General features: G+C 43.3%; 1 protein-coding gene across 1 annotated transcript; it reads right to left on the bottom strand.

The window, feature by feature from the left end:
- Positions 1–2,813: 2,813 nt before the first annotated feature.
- On the bottom strand, positions 2,814–15,371 carry ELOC (elongin C). Its single transcript, XM_040354434.1, has 4 exons — positions 15,265–15,371; positions 11,359–11,401; positions 7,617–7,760; positions 2,814–3,476 (listed from the first exon to the last, which is right to left on the bottom strand). The coding sequence occupies exons 2-4, from the start codon at positions 11,360–11,362 to the stop codon at positions 3,286–3,288; spliced, it is 339 nt and encodes a 112-aa protein (XP_040210368.1). The 5' UTR covers positions 11,363–11,401; positions 15,265–15,371; the 3' UTR covers positions 2,814–3,285.
- Between the last annotated feature and the right edge of the window lie 2,070 nt (positions 15,372–17,441).

Consider the following 17,441-nt stretch of genomic DNA (forward strand, 5'->3'; position numbering starts at 1 on the left):
GGTGACCTACCCCCACCTACATGGTCAAACAAGCCCATAGAGCTCCCACAGGAGTTCGTCCCCCCTGGTGCATTTCCATGGCCATTTTTGGTCAGGTTCCTCAATTATCGTGACAGGGATATGATCCTGGCGGAATCTAGGAAACATAAGGAATTGCGCTTTGAGAATACCCCAGTAATGAAAAGGTGTTCCTTTAATGATGTCCGGAAGCGTTTGAGAGATAAAGAAATCCAATACAGTATGCTCTATCCCAGCAGGCTGCGGGGGCAATATAAAGGAGCTGTTAAATTATTTGATAGGCCAGCGAGTGGCTTGACAGAGATCCTAAAATTTCACTCAGCTACATGACTTGCTATTTATTACTTTAAGATGGCCCCTGGAGTCTCAGGCTTCTGAGTACTGTTGTGCCTTTACCCTGGAAATACGGGCTGTTACTGCCTGCATGAATCTCAATCATTTTGCTCATCAGCTACAAGTTTTGAGATGTCATACCTAATTTGTATCAGTAGATGGCGCCAGGATATCATCCGATAAAATGTATTCTTCAATCCACACTTTAAGTGAACATGGTGCTCCTTGATACTTTTCTACATGGGGCTCCATGATGAAACACAAAAATATCACCTTGAATTGCCCAACAGTTGGATCCACGGTTAAAGACTTCCATTAATACTTGTTTTTTTCAGTTTGGTATCATAAAAAAATAAATAAAAAAAAATTCAAAATGTTTGGTCTTTTTTTTTTTGTCATCTAGCAAAATATTAAAACCCCAGTAGGGATTAAATGCCACCAAATTTTTTTTTTTATATATATATATATATATATATATATATATATATATATATATATATAAAAAGCTTAATTTGTGTGAAAAAAAACCACAAACATTAATTTGGGTACAGTGTAGCATGACTGCGCAATTGTTATTCAAAGTGCAACAGCGATGAAAGCTGAAAATTGGCCTGGGCAGGAAAGGGGTTTAAGTGCCCAGTATGCAAGTGGTTAAAGGAAAAAAAAAAAACACGCGCCAAATAAACAAAAGTTATTTGGAAAGATGCTGGGTGCATATTTTTTGTGTCTGTTCCCTACTGCAGTAGGGAACTTCTGATTAAAATTCCAACCACGGCAGTACTTGCACATTCTCCCTGTGCCTGCATAGGCTTCCTCCTACAATCCAAAGACACGTTGGTATGTTAACTGGCTCTAGTATGTGTGAATGTGAGTTAAGGCCCTTAGATTGTAAGCTCCTTGAGGGCAGGGACTGATGTGAATTTACAATGTAAAGAGTAGGGGTGTCAAATATAATCGCTGCATCGCGATTCGGGTGTCCCCGATGCATGCGACCCCAATAATCAATGTTTAGCCCCGTCCCTCCACTCCATTCAGATGTTACCTTGTGTGCAGATTTCAGGCTAGGCCTCGAGTGAAAACATTCAGTCATCCCGGCCTATTGTCTAAGGAACCACACTTCTTATGGTCCGAGTAAAGGGTGTGACATATCTGGAGCCATTCGTATTCATGCATGTGCATTCCTGTCCTGCCCCCTTTCGAGGCATCAGCAAGTTTTCATTGGCGGGCGGGAGAGATCACAGCCAATAGGCTCCAGCGGAGAAAGAGTTCGGCTGCGTGCGGCGGGCAGTTTGAATATTGCTTTATTGCTGTGATCAGAGTGGAGCTGAGCTGTCCAGAGAGAGCAAGGTGAGCACGGGGAAATATATATCACCCAAGGACCGACCTATCGGGGAGGAGGAGAGGGGGGGGCATACTTGGGATGGGAAGGACAGTGTTTGGAGGAGATAGTGCTGGAGGAGGAGGACGACATGACATGGAGGAGAGGAGGAGGAGATGGGGCTGGAGGAGGACATGACATAGAGGAGATGGGACTGTAGGGGAAGGAGGAGGAGGACATGACATGGAGGAGATGGGACTGTAGGGGAAGGAGGAGGATGTGCAGAGCTGATAACTTGGCTGTGCTTTTAATCCAGTGTACATCTGTCTCCACATCTTCCAGGCAGCTATGATTCTCCCACCATCACTGCTCTGCCTCTGGGCCCCCTCCAGGACGAGATTACAGTGCCAAGCAGAATATTTTACTCAAAGGTATTAAATTCCATGCTGGGTATGCTGCATAATGCATGAATTTACAGTTATTATTGTCTATATGTCCGCAGTCTCTGATCATCTCCTGTACTATGTCTGCAGTCTCTGATCATCTCCTGTACCATATCTGCAGTCTCTGATCATCTCCTGTACCATGTCTGCAGTCTCCGATCATCTCCTGTACCATGTCTGCAGTCTCCGATCATCTCCTGTACCATGTCTGCAGTCTCCGATCATCTCCTGTACCATGTCTGCAGTCTCCGATCATCTCCTGTACCATGTCTGCAGTCTCCGATCATCTCCTGTACCATGTCTGCAGTCTCCGATCATCTCCTGTACCATGTCTGCAGTCTCCGATCATCTCCTGTACCATGTCTGCAGTCTCCGATCATCTCCTGTACCACGTCTGCAGTCTCCGATCATCTCCTGTACCACGTCTGCAGTCTTTGATCATCTCCTTTAGTATTTTGGGGGGAGAGCCATGCGCACTTGCGCTGCAATCGTTATGCATCGCGGAATCAAATCGAATCGTGGACTTGATAATCGTAATCGCATCGAATCGTGAGACCGGTGAAGATGCGCAGCCCTAGTAAAGAGCTGCATAAAATTTACAGTGCTTTGTACAGTAATAATTACCTGTAACAAATACATTCGGAACCATCAATATTACAATACGAGTTGCTTATCTATAAACTTTCCAAGACAACATGCAGTACAGAAGACGTGTTTAATACAAAATTCAAGATGTGTCAGGCTTGACAGAAAGCCAGATTCACACCTTCTGCTCTCTATAAATCACATTCTGTTCAGAACTATTGCAGCCACACAGGAGGAAGAAAAGGGCAATTTAAAGAAAATTTTCAGAAGAAACTATAGTGTTTTCCCCTCAACTGTCAAAAATATGACAGACCATGCCAGAAAGTAAGATCTGAACCATAACGTCAACACCAAATTGTCATGCTGGTTTATTAATGTTACAGTGAAGGAAAATATGTAAGACAGGAAGCAAAGCGTTTCAGTGCACTTGCTTTGCCAAAGTAGAATGAAGATACGGTTACATACTGTACATCACTCAGAAGGATGCAAACATGCTACATGGATAAAAAATAAAATACCAACCAAAACTGAAGTTTTTAAATACAAAAGAAATCATTTAACATAGTAATTTCCCATAAGTTACTTTATTTAACAGTCTAGGAAGTTTGCAGCCATCAGGAGCTCCAGTGCAATCTCTGGTGCAATGGGGAATTCTGGGATTTCTGTAGAACTATTCGTATAACGAACTTTATACGTAAAATACATGCAGACTTTGGATAGAACGTGAGAAGGGATCTCTCTGAAATTCACTTCGTTGGTTTCATTTTCAGCAAACTGACCTGGGGAAAAAAAGAAAAAAAAAAAAAAAAAAGGAGGTTAGCGTCTAATTACAATACTAAAAACATCTATCCTAATGGGAACAGAGCAACCTAATGTGAGCCTGTCAAAACACAAATTATGGAAACTGACCATATTGATAACTCACTTGTTTTTCAATTTTATAATGATAACGGGGTGGTAAAGGTTTGTTTTTTATATTCTAAATAGGTTTCTTTAAGCTAGTGCATTGTTTGTTCACTTACCTTTTCCTTTCATTTCCCTTCTAAATGTTTTTTTTTTCTGTGTTTCTCCTCATTAAGCTTGCCCCCATCATCTGGCTGGGGGTTAGTCAGCGTGCTCGCCCCTCCCTTGGGAATACATCCCACAGCGCCTCCCCGCAAGAATTTAGTCCCAAGGGAGGGGGCAACCATGCTGACTAACTCCCAGCCAGAGCAACTCGGGTGATGGGGGCAAGCTTACCGAGGAGAAACAGGAAGTGAGAAATTCAAAGTAAAATTATTCAGAAGGGAAATCGAAGGAAAAGGTAAGTGAACCAAAAATGCACTAGCTTAACCACTTCCATACATGGCATTTTCACCCCCTTCCTGCCCAGACCAATTTTTCGTTTTCAGCACTGTCGCACTTTGAATGACAATTGCGCGGTCGTGCGACGTGGCTCCCAAATAAAATTGACGCCCTTTTTTCCCCACAAAGCGCTTTCTTTTGGTGGTATTTGATCACCTCTGAGGTTTTTATTTTTTGCGCTATAAACAAAAGAAGAGCGACAATTTTGAAAAAAACTAAATATCTTTTATTTTTGATTTAATAAATATCATATTTTTTTAAAAAAAATAAAATAATTTTTTTGCCCTCAGTTTAGATCGATACGCATTCTTCTACATATTTTTGATTTTTTTTTACTAGTAATGGCGGCGATCTGCGATTTTTTTTATTTTGACCGCGATATTGAGGCGGACACATCGGACACTTTTGTCACATTTTTGGGACCATTCACATTTACACAGCGATTAGTGCTATAAAACTGCACTGATTAATGTGTAAATGTGACTGGCAGGGAAGGGGTTAACACTAGGGTTAATATTTTCCCTAAAGTGTGTTCTAACTGTAGGGGGAGGGTGACTCACAAGGGGAGGAGATCAATGTGTGTTCCTCTGTATTGGGAACACACTCCTTTCTCCTCACCGCTGACAGGACATGGATCTGTGTGTTTACACACAGATCCATGGTCCTGCTGTGATTGCGGGCAATCGCGGGTCCCCGGTGGACATCGCGGCCGCCAGGCACGCACACCAGGTCCCGAGCAATGCGGTCCCCTCGCTGCCAGAACAGCAGCAATTCATATACAAGGTAAAATGCACATTGCAAGTCTGAAAGGTAACAGACAACACCAAAAACTATACAGGATAAAAATATAGCAGTCCTTTTTTTTTTTTTCCTATCGCACAATTTTTGTGCAAATGTTTTTTTGAATTCTATTCATTTTACTGTTCAAAAGCAAGTTAATCGCAACTTTTCTATTAGGAAGGAGGAGACCGTGTTGAGGTAAAAAGTAAAATGGTTGCATTTTTTTTTTTTTAACGCATTCTCTGCATTAAAGTGATAGTAAACTAATTTTGTTAACGTGTACCTACAGGTAAGCCTATCATAGGTACAGTAAATATCTCCTAAACATGCACTGTGGGCTCCGGGGCCCATGCATCGCAGGCCCGGCAACTCATACAGCCGGAGCCCACAAATCCAAAAGGAAGACCAGGGGAAGATGGATGCCCTGTCAGAGGTGACAGCGCACCGCTAGAGTGCTTTGTTCTAAGATAAGTATTTTATAATGTGCTAGTATGCATCGCTTTCCAGGGAATTTTCCAGGCTATCACAAGCAATGCTGATCAATCTTTGCGATGGCAATAAAGTTGATAAAAAAAATAATAATTAAAAAAAAAAAAATGCACATTGTTTTTCTGAAATTCCATATGCTTAGCAAAGTTTTGTAAAACGCTGTTTTTTTAATTAAAGTGGATGTAAACCCGAACATTTTTTTTCTTTGCTGTCACAATATACAATATAAGATTTCCTATCATCTGTGCCCAGTCTTGCCACACAGAGTTAATCCAGCTCTGAGCAATTCTCTTTTATTGTTCAATGAAAAAACGGACTTATAGAGAAAAACCTTAGTCCGTTCCGCCCCCTTGCTGTGAGTAACAAGTTATTTACATATCTCATGCACTAGCCTGGAGACAGCAGGCATTATTTTTTTATTAGTGTAAGGGGAGTGTATGGGTGGGCGGGGAGTCTACTGACATCACGACTCCACCCACCGAGCTCTAGACAACAGACCCACCCACAGAATCTGCAGTTTTTCAGTTCTTATAACAGACAGAGGGGAGACATTTGACAGGTAAAGGTACCTGCAAGGGGCATGTATATCCTTATAGATCAGCACTATGGCAGTAGTTTAGAAAGCATGAGAGTGGGTTTACATCCACTTAGCAACACTGGGGGAAAAAAAAAACCCTGATTGTACAATATCATACCATGATCATTTACAGAAAAGGGACAAGGCTTACTATGACTTGGGTGACATTTCATATGTGCCTGAAAGTCTGTTGCCACTATAGCAGCCATAGACTGTATGGAATAAGACACTTTTGCCCTCAGCACAGAAAAGTTCAGGCTGTAAAACCCAGCACTTGTATAATGAGCCTGTACTTACAGTAATAAAGCCGATTTCCATGTTTGCAGCCATTTTAAATAGTTTGTTTGGACCAAGCTGGTCAAAATGAACCATTTCCTTCATAAAGTGCTGCATGGCTCTAAGCGCTGTATAAACAGTAAAATGTACATAGTGCTGGGTGAGACACAGACTTCCTGTCCCACTGCTCAGCCATTCATATAAAGCTTTGTAATCTGTAAATGAATACAAAGCTTCTTCTGACTGGCCGAGTCAGAGGGGCATGCTGATGACAACATGCACCGACTGATTCACAGAATACAAAGCTTCCTATGAATGGGTGAGCATCGGTGTGAGACATGAAGTCTGTATCAGCATTGCTCAGAGCGGGTCATGGAAAGCGCCGTTCATCCTCACTCCTCTCCCCTTCTCTTCCTCTCCTATCTGCGGGGTTGATCTCAGCCCCCCTTCTGCAGTCCTAGGTGCAATGAAGACAGCTAAGGCAAGTCAATGAAGCGCCGAGCAATGCTATAGAAAGGTGAGACATACACATTTTAGATTGTATATTGCTGTAGTGGCGAGGATTCTGGCAGTTTACAAGCACTTTTTCCATTACCGCGTTTCCCCCGAAAATAAGACATACCCATAAAATAAGCCGTAGCAGGATTTCTAAGCATTTGCGCAATATAAGCCATACCCCAACAATAAGACATAGTGATTCTGTGTGTGCTGCAAGCTGAGGCATAGAGCGAGTAATAGAAAGTAAAAGTCTCCTCAGTGAAGTGAGGAGCAGGACGCTCTGCTTTAGGTATTGTGTATCCCCAGGGGAAGAAGTAAAGCTGTGGCTCCTGTTTTACTCAGCAGTGTGGGTTTCTCTCCCCCAGCAACAGTCTGAGTCTCTCTCACCCCCCTCAACCACCAGTAAAGCTGCTGCTTAATAAAAATAAGGCATCCCCTGAAAATAAGACATAGTTTGTCTTCTTGGAGGAAAAATAAATATAAGACAGTGTCCTATTTTCGGGGAAACACGGTATTAACACTTGGCACATTGCGTGGCAAGCCCTACCCCGAAAATAAGCCCTACTGTTTTTTGTGGCCAAAATTAATATAAGACCCGGGCTTATTTTCGGGGAAACACGGTATAAAAATTGAGTATTTTAGAGATGCTGTCGGCCTTGAAGCCCCTCCAGCACAACTGTCAAATTTTGACATGTGGCTGTCCAGGCAGCCAATGCATCTCCCTAAGTTGTCTGCATGATTAAAAACATGCAGCCTGCAACCAGTACAGATGCCAGCGCCTGAATGTCTTATACTAAATTATTATTTTCAAATATATTTTGGAGTATTTCTACTGCATATTGCAATCTCTTATTGTATTCAAAGAACTGATGAAAGAATGCAATCAAAAACATATGAAAACATGCAACGCAAAACACACGTCATTTCTTGTTTAAAAGCTACAATTTACACATACCTGGACCACTCAACATGGCTTTTATTGTCCCAGATGTTAATGCATGTTCACGTTTCACAATAAATTCATGGCCGTCAGAGGAAATCAATTTGACATACATAGCGTCTGGCCCTTCACAGCCACCGTATGTTTTCTCTTCACCATCTAGACCACCACAAGAAAAGAAAAGCTATTAGGCTGTCAGGAACATAACACTTTTAAGACCAGAGTGTGTATAGCTTTCCTATAAGTATTACGCCTTGTGTTGAGCATTGCTGTCCTCTCCTAAAAGTGCTTGCTGTTGACACAATAGCACTAGAACTTTGAGTCACTGACCCAAGCAGGCACATACATTAACATTGAATACTGCTACCTGCCTTTTCTACATCAGAGTAGTACAATCTTTTGATTAGTATGGCCGCTGGACATCTACAATTTTTTATAAGAATAGTAATGGCAACAGCTATATTTTTCCTAAGCAATGGTTTTCTTTAGGGCAGTAATGAAAACTGCTTTTGCCTGGTGAAAATAAACATGGCTTCTTCATGCTTCACATTATTGCTGCCACCATAGGATTCCACATTTGTGTGTGATTTTCCCAAGACAAATTCTAGCAAGAAAAACAAGGAGCCAGGAGGCAAGATGAGGGCTCTCCCAATGAAAATCCCAATCTATTTTCCCTTTACATGCTGCGATAGTATACCTACAATCCCAGCAGATCCAGTATTGTCCTCTCCTATCACATCGTTAGCCTACTACAGGTCCTGCACCGCCAGGCATCCTGGTTCATGTAGTTGACCCTCAATGACATGGGCCAGATCTCGCACATGTGCAGGCAGAGATCCATCACCATGCCTGTTTACATATTGTTCTATGATTGGAGGCTAGTAATGTCTCCTGGGATACCAATGTCCCATATCTCCGAGACATTACTTTTTACCATTCATAGGCCAAAATGTAATTTGACACAGTGTCAGATCTCTGTCTGTGCATGCACCAGATTTGGGGATCCCTCCGAGCACATGAATGAAAAAAAAATGCCTTCTAAGATATGTGACATTTGTATCTCAGGAGGAGAGTGAAAATGGAGGCAGGGGGTGGGTGTAGCAGCAAAAATAAATAAAGAGGGTAAAAAAAAAAAAAGAAGGAATGTTGGCTTTTAAAAAAGGGAAGGGAGAGAATTAGAATACTGAAAATGTACATTTCAGTGAGTCTACTATAAAGTGATTGTAAAGATTTTTTTTGTTTTGTTTTTTAAACAAACCTTTTACACTTACCTGCTCTGTGAGGCCCCAATCCTCCTCTTCTGGGGTCCCCTGCAAGCGCTGTCCACTCCTCCACATGCCATTATAGGGATCCACTTCCTATGGTGGCACACCTGCAGGCTCAATCCAAAGCTGCACAGTGTGTATCTATTGGCTCAGCCCCACGACTAGGTTTGATTGACATCAACTGCTGTTTCCACTGCTGCTCTCCAAGGAGGATGGAAAGAGAAAGCAGCGCCACTGCTCTCAGGCACAGTGCTGGATGGAGATCAGGCTCAGGCAAGTATTTATGGGGAGGCTGCATATAAAGTTTTTACCTTAATACAGAAAATGCATTAGGGTAAAAAAAAAAAATCTACGGCTCTTAACCACTTAAGCCCCGGACCATATTGCTGCCTAAAGACCCAAGGGGTTTTTACAGTTCGGGACTGCGTCGCTTTAACAGACAATTGCGCGGTCGTGCGACGTGGCTCCCAAACAAAATTGGAGTCCTTTTTTCCCCACAAATAGAGCTTTCTTTTGGTGGTATTTGATCACCTCTGCGGTTTTTATTTTTTGCGCTATAAACAAAAATAGAGCGACAATTTTGAAAAAAATGCAATATTTTTTACTTTTTGCTGTAATAAATATCCCCCAAAAACATATATAAAAAAAAAAAAATTTCCTCAGTTTAGGCCGATACGTATTCTTCTACCTATTTTTGGTAAAAAAAAAAAATCGCAATAATCGTTTATCGGTTGGTTTGCGCAAAATTTATAGCGTTTACAAAATAGGGGATAGTTTTTTTGCATTTTTATTTTTTTTACTACTAATGGCGGCGATCAGAGATTTTTTCCGTGACTGCGACATTATGGCGGACACTTCGGACAATTTTGACACATTTTTGGGACAATTGTCATTTTCACAGCAAAAAATGCATTTAAATTGCATTGTTTATTGTGAAAATGACAGTTGCAGTTTGTGAGTTAACCACAGGGGGCGCTGTAGGAGTTAGGGTTTACTTTGTGTGTGTTTACTAGTGTAGGGGGGTGTGGCTGTAGGAATGACGTCATCGATCGTGTCTTCCCTATAAAGGGAATGACGCGATCGATGCGCCGACACAGTGAAGCACGGGGAAGCCGTGTTTACACACGGCTCTCCCCGTTCTTCAGCTCCGGGGAGCGATCGCGACGGAGCGGCTAAAAACAAATAGCTGCGCCGTCGTCCCGGATCGCTCCCCGAGGGGGGGGGGGGTCCCGATCGGACCCCCCACCCACGTCTAGCAGAGGACGTACAGGTACGTACATGTGCCTGTCCGTGCCATTCTGCTGACGTATATGTACATGAGGAGGTCGGGAAGTGGTTAAAACCACTTTAAATTCTCCCTTTACTTCATGGTGGGAACAGTGCTGGAATAGAAGTATGCTCCCCCCCCCCAAAAGATAATTTCACCTTTTAAAAATACGGTACATGTTCCAGCTCCTGCCTCCTCTTCCCCCAATCCCCCCCCCCCCCCGTGACAGTGGGTGGGGATCCTCTCACGGCGCGCACTGTCACAATTTAAAAATAACATGGCCGTGCGGTGCTCACACAGTCGCATCATTCTTTCACAGAGCTCTGTGAAGGAGTGAACTACAAATACCGACTTGTAGTTCTCAATGTATGAGGGCGCTGGCAAGTGTCCTTGTAACTCATTAATTCTTCCTGCCCATATTGGCGGTACGGGCAGACCGTGTACTGAGGATCTGCAGAGTCCTGGCAGTGCACTCGCAATCTGCTGATTTCAGGTTCAATGCTTTACAGGCCTCAGTGTGAAAAGTTTATATATATATATATATATATATATATATATATATATAGATTTTTTTTTTTTTTACCTGCAAAAAGTGTGCATTTAATGTTTTTAATATAAAAAGGTGAACTTATCCACTCACTGGTCCCTGCTGTCTTCTGGGAACTGTTTGTTTTCCCAGAAGACAGTCTAGGCGCAGGAAGTGGCGTAGGTCACCACGGTGATCTATGTCAGGAAGTGGGAGCAAATACCTGTATTATACAGGTATCTTCTCCCTCCTCCCCCCCTGAAAGGTGCCAAATGTGACAGCGGAGGGGGGGGGAGGATTCCAAAAAGTGGAAGTTCAATTTTTGGGTGGAACTCCGCTTTAACTAGGTACGTGTCACCACTTCACCTCCAATTCCTGCTTACAAAAAGGGGAAACAGAGCAGCCATGAGGTCTTCAGAACTGGGCTCTGTATTCTACTAATATAACCCAGTGATACTGTATCTAGTTCCATGCCCTGCAAAATGTCACTCAACAGCTGATCTACAAACATCCCTGAAATACAGACCTTTCATTTACCCCCCCCCCCCCCAAAGCAACACAACCACAGCGAGTTTGTGGCTTCCAAAAATTACTTGCATGACAATGCCCTTAAAACATTTATACTAATAAAATAAAATGAAAAATGTTCTTCTCTTAAGACTCGAGCAATATAAACCACAAAAAAATGTTATTACATACCCATCCTAATTAGGTGATTTGGCAGGAGACTGAATACAATTGTCTAGAAAATAAAAAGTAACCTTATAAGAATACACGAGATATACAGTTGATTTATCACACATTAGCGCATACAGTACAATCATGCAATGACAATATCCACACCCACCATCAGGGGTTACATTAAATCCTCTGCAGTTTTCATGCAACGCAGCTTTAGCGCTTCAGATGCTTTAAGTGGAATTAAACCCACTGTTTGCCCAAAAAGTTCTAAGGCAAGCCGTGAATCACCGTCACAGTTGCTTCTCAACCGAAGTGTCATGCCATCAAATGGCTGGTGTCATTACTAATCTAAGTGTAGCTCCATGACAGCTGCAGATCAAACAGAAGCCAAGATGGCAGCTTCTTTGGCTGTAAAAAATAAAAGGGTTTAATTCTGCTTTACAAGCGGTACCGTTTATTTCTATGGAAGGTGTAGAAGTGTGAATGCAGCTGCATTGCTTACTACCCATTTCCTGCAAATAACATTCTTATAGGTTACTTACACATTGAAAACAAAACGGTCAAAATGGACCTGATCGGAAACAGTGAAGGGAACATGTATAAATGTTTATTGTGCCTAAACAGTACCCTGAGGGCGGGTTCACACTTGCAAAGTGTTTAGGGCAGCCCATTCATTTATTTCAATGGGCTGCCCAACATGCAAAAAGTACTGAGGGTGTGATTTTTAAAATGTGTGCTGCACCAAACCGCAGGGTACTGCAGTACCATGTGTTATGGCGGCTGTGAACGCACTCACATTTCTGAGATGCATGGGGGTGCCATTACAGCGGTAGTAAAAACTGCTTTTTATCTTGTACCTACAGGCAAGCCTATAATACGACTTACCTGTAGGTATAGGGAATATCTCCTAAACCTGCACATGTGTAGTACCCAGTGATGTCACCGGCGCATGCGCACTATGCTCTCAATGAACCGCATGCTGTCCATTTAGAGAGCTGCGCTGAGGTCATGATGTCATTGCGGATCAGCCATTCAAACAGCCAGAAGGAAGACCAGGTGAAGATGGATCCCCGTCAGTGGTAACAGCGCACTGCTGGAGGGATCTGTTTTTTTATTTTTTATAGTGCATACTAGCACATTATGACATGAGCCTGCAGGGAGACCTTTAAGTTTGTTAGTTTTTGATATGATTTACTTTAAAAAATGTATGTTTGGTTTGGAATTTTTCTTGAGATATAGCAGTGTACTTCCTGTTCTGTATATCTGCAGCGTGAGATCCAAGGCAGGGCTGGACAAATGTGCTTTGAAAAAGTTAGAAACCAGTCTGTGCGCGGTGATATGCAACATGTGCATCGCAATCAACGTTTTGTTTTTGTACGTGCGTATACATGCGGGGGATTTTTATGGGCTTGGGTGTAACTTTTTTTTTCAACTTAAAGCGGGATTCCACCCGCGATTTTTTATTTTTTTTTAAGTCAGCAGCTACTAACACTGTAGCTGCTGACTTTTAATAAGGATACTTACCTGTCTTAGTCGCCTGCGATGTCGGTCCCCAGTGAAGCCGTTTTCTACTGTGCATGCGCGACTCGTGCAGCGATTTGTGAATGGGCGGCTGTCTCCTGGGAAACACACAGGGCTAGATTCAGGTAGGGGCGCACATAGTTACGGTGGCACAGCGTATCGTATTTACGCTACGCCGCCGTAAGTTAGAGAGGCAAGTGCTGTATTCACAAAGCACTTGCCTTCTAAGTTACGGCGGCGTAGCGTAAATGGAGCCGGCATAAGCGCGCGTAATTCAAATATGGATGAGGGGGCGTGTTTTATGTTAATTCTTGGTGACCCAACGTGATTGACGTTTTTCCCGAATGGCGCATGCGCCGTCCGTGGAATTTCCCAGTGTGCATTGCTCCAAAGTACGCCGCAAGGACGTCATTGGTTTCGACGTGAACGTAAATTACGTCCAGCCCTATTCGTGAACGAACAGGAGTAACCTTACGCCTAAAAAGCCTAACGTAAACGACATAAAAAAATAGCGCCGGGCGTACGTAAATTTATGAATCGGCCTATCTAGGTCATTTGCATATTCTACGCCGAAACCGACGGAAAGCGCCACCTAGCGGCCAGCGTAAATATGCACCCTAAGATACAACAGTGTAAGAGACTTACGCCAGTCGCATCTTAGGCTAATGTCGGCGTATCTTGCTTTCTGAATACAGAAAGAAGATACGCCAGCACAGCTTTGAATTTACGCGGCGTATCTATAGATACGCCGGCGTAAATTCTCTCTGAATCTAGCCCACAGTTCCCAAAAGACACCGCGACGGAGGACGCGCCAGAAGATCTACTTCCGCATAGCAACAGCCCTTTCAGGTGAGTATAAAACATAATTTTTTTTTTTTTAAGATTTTTTAGGAAAAAAACACGGGTGGAACTCCACTTTAACCTATTTTTTTCCTCACATAATGGACAAAAAGTCTCCTATGTGATGATTTTTTTGTGACAGATTCTCTAACGACTTGTCGACTGACGGCGGCAGACTGGCATTCCTGTGCAAATCGCTGTAGCTGTACGGCGGGAGCTTTAAGGAGTATAGGGGGCGCTGTTTTGTTATTTTTGGGGTTGCACTGATGCCACTTTAAGACCAAGTACAAGTACCGATCCTTTTCTTCAAGTACTCGCCGATACTTTTTTTTTTTTAATGTCATGTGACAGTGGCACTGTCAGTAATTTTATTTTATTTTTTACAATTTTATTTTTTACAATTGGGGCACCGAGGAGCATGGAGGGGGATGGGAGGAGGATATGGGGGGGTCAGTCAGGGACAATTGGTGGCCGCTAGGGGGGTGGAGTTACAAGCACCGATCTCCCTGTATAGATTTCAGTAAAGCAGCTGAAAGCCGCGGGGGGAGGGGTAGAGAAGTGTCTGTCAGCTTCTTTATTTATACAGAGGGGTGATTAGAACTCCCACCCAGGTATCGGATGAAGCATCGGACAAATGCTCGGGATCGGTGCAACCCTAGTTATTTATTTAACAAGACTTTACAGGGGCTGCGTTTTCCCACACAGGTGTTGTGTGAATGTCCATACAGGCCGTCCTTTTCACGTTAATTGGGATGCAGCCGCTGCACAGACATATGGGACTGTCTGCAGCGACATGGTAGTACAGCCATGTGAATGAGGCCTTATGGTGGCCACACATGCTTCCATGTTGTACTCCATCAATGTGATCAAATCTGCATAGAGACAAACTTCCCTTCTGATCGATTTAGTCGCACCCCTAGTTTGCATCCATGGGAAGCACTGAGATGCTTTATTGATGCACACGATCATATATCGATCGGTCAGATTATCAGATCACATGGTACAATCACAGAGATGATAACTCGTGATCAAAGTTACAATTATCTTTTAGCTAGTGATTGAAATCCACTTCCCCATACGTGATCTATGAATGGAATGTGTTGTTGGCTATTGATCGACGATTCCTATCGGAGGAGATCGATCATTTATTGGAAGTGTGTGTATGGCTACCAACAGACTCCTCACACATTACAATCAGTTTTACGTTTACCTGAACCAAGTGACATGAGGACCAATCAGGAAAGCCAATGCACTACAGAGCTGTTGGCAGACCTAGAGGAGATCGTACAATCAGATTGGAATGTTTGTGATAAGTTTCAGGAGGATGTGTTGTTCAGACAATCTCTTATATGGTGACCATACAGATCATATCACCATTGTACAGTCCTAACAATGACTTCGTGGAAAGGCCAAACAGTATACTAGGAAGCACCCCTCCCCCCCACAACACCCAGAGAACAGCGCGGTGCGCCCATGTAGTCAGTCCCCTCCATGTGTGTACAATGTGCCCCCAGGATGTCCTCCGCCCCCCAATATAAGTCTACATTGCACAGCAATGCTCACCCGGCTGCACTGCCCGTTCTTCCTCCAGCGGCCCGATCGCTTCCCTTAAAGACAGCTGCAACAATTACTTCCGGAAGGTCACGCCCAAGCAACAAAGCGGAAATGACGTTCTATACGAACGCCGGTTGCCTAGCTGCGGAATGAGCGTCCAAGGCGCCGCCATTTTTGTGGAGACACAAGGAGACCTATGGCTTTACATGGAGTGTTAGCTCCTCGGCTACCAATCTGTGGATCCCCTCTATTCCTCGTCTCACAATGAACAATGTTATTTTATTAAATATTAATGTTATTAATAATATATTCAATATTACTTCAGCTGCAGTTATTAGTTCCTCCTCTGTGGTTTATAATGTTAACATACATGATCACTAATGATGCTGAAGTTGGCTCCTTATTCGGCCAGCTTCTTATTCAGGTTTGATCTTTATTCACAAAGGTGATTTTATTTTACTAAACAATCATCTGCAGTTTATAATAAAATTGTGAATTCTGTCTCCCTAACTGCTATGTATTTAACCACTTCCATACCGGGCCATTGTCATATGACGTCCACAGGAACACGCTGTCCCTCCGGGCGTGCGTCATATGACGTCCTGGGCTTCTCGACGCTCCTGCAGCCCATCCCAGATCAGTGTAAAGAGCCAATAAAAATCGTCTCTTTACCACGTGACCGGCTGTGTCCAATCACAGTCGGTCGCATGCATTGTCCTCGTGCACATCGCTCGTGCGCGCCCTAGGGGAGCACACAAGCGGCGATCGAGGAGGAGGCTTGACATACTGACACAGCCCATGCCCGATACACCAAACACACTGATTGCCCCCCCCCCCCCCAATAAAGAGGACCTGTCACCACCCATCAAAGCACCTGTCACCAGCCCATCTGAGTACCCGAGTACCTGTCACCAACCTATCAGAGTACCTGTCACCAACCTATCAGAGTACCTGTCACCAACCTATCGGAGTACCTGAGTACCTGTCAACAACCTATCAGAGTACCTGTCACCAGCCCATCTGAGTACCCGAGTACCTGTCACCAGCCCTTCTGAGTACCCGATTACCTGTCACCAGCCCATCTGAGTACCCGAGTACCTGTCAACAGCCCATCTGAGTACCCGAGTACCTGTCATCAGCCCATCGGAGTATTAGAGTACCTGTCACCAGCCAATCAGAGTACCCGTCACCAGCCCATCTGAGTACCCGAGTACCTGTCACCAATCCATCGGAGGACCTGAGTACCTGTCACCAGCCCATCAGAGTACCTGTCACCAGTCCATCATAGTACCTGTCACCAGCCCATCAGAGTACCTGAGTACCTGTCACCAGCCCATCAGAGTACCTGAGTACTTGTCACCACAAAAGTGTGATAGGAAGAAATTAAATTATATCTGTAATTTATGCTCCTAGAACGTCTGAAGGTACTACTTCAATGGTGGACTTCTCTATGTGGCCAGGCTGTGTAAAAGTCTCACACATGTATCGCCATACTCGGAATGAGTAGCAGAATGTATTTTGGGGTATACTTTTTGCTATCTACATGCTGTGTGTTAGAAATATCTTATAAATTGACCACTTTCTGTAAAAATAAATACGTTTTAATTCTCTTCAAAAGACTCATTATGCCTCATAGATTAGAATATACCTCGGGGTGTTTGCTTTCCAAAATGGGGTGATTTTGTGGGTAATTCCATTGTCCTGGTGCTCCAGGGCCTTCAAAAGTGTCATAGGTTGTTAGGAAATTTTATGTGCAATTTATGCTCCTAGAACGCCTGATGGTGCTTCCTGAATGTTGGACCTCTCTATGTGGCCAGGCTGTGAAAAAGTCCCACACATGTGGTATCACCATACTTAGAAGGGTGTATTTTGGGGTGTAATTGAAAGTATGCATATTCTGTGTTTGAGAAATAACTTATTATGAACATTTTGTGTAAAAAATAAAAATAATTTCTTTATTTTCCCAAGAATTGTGGGAAAAATTACAACTTAAAAAAACTCACTATGCCTCTTACTAAATACCTTGGACCGAAAATGGGTCATCTGGGGGGTATTTGTAATTTCCTGACATTTCAGGGCCTCACGAGGTGAGATAGGCCGTCAGTGCATCAGGTGTGATAAAATTTCAATAATTTGCACCATAGCTTGTAGACTCTATAACTTTCACACAGACCAAATAATATACA

Source organism: Rana temporaria, chromosome 5 (genome assembly GCF_905171775.1).
Source record: "Rana temporaria chromosome 5, aRanTem1.1, whole genome shotgun sequence".
In the NCBI taxonomy this organism is placed as follows: domain Eukaryota; kingdom Metazoa; phylum Chordata; class Amphibia; order Anura; family Ranidae; genus Rana; species Rana temporaria.

Bases quoted from the DNA above. Each gene is read 5' to 3' on its own strand.
- ELOC (XM_040354434.1), bottom strand. The intron at 3,477-7,616 runs GTATGTGTAAAT...TTTTTTCCCCAG, and splicing joins AGCCATGTTGAGTGGTCCAG to GTCAGTTTGCTGAAAATGAA.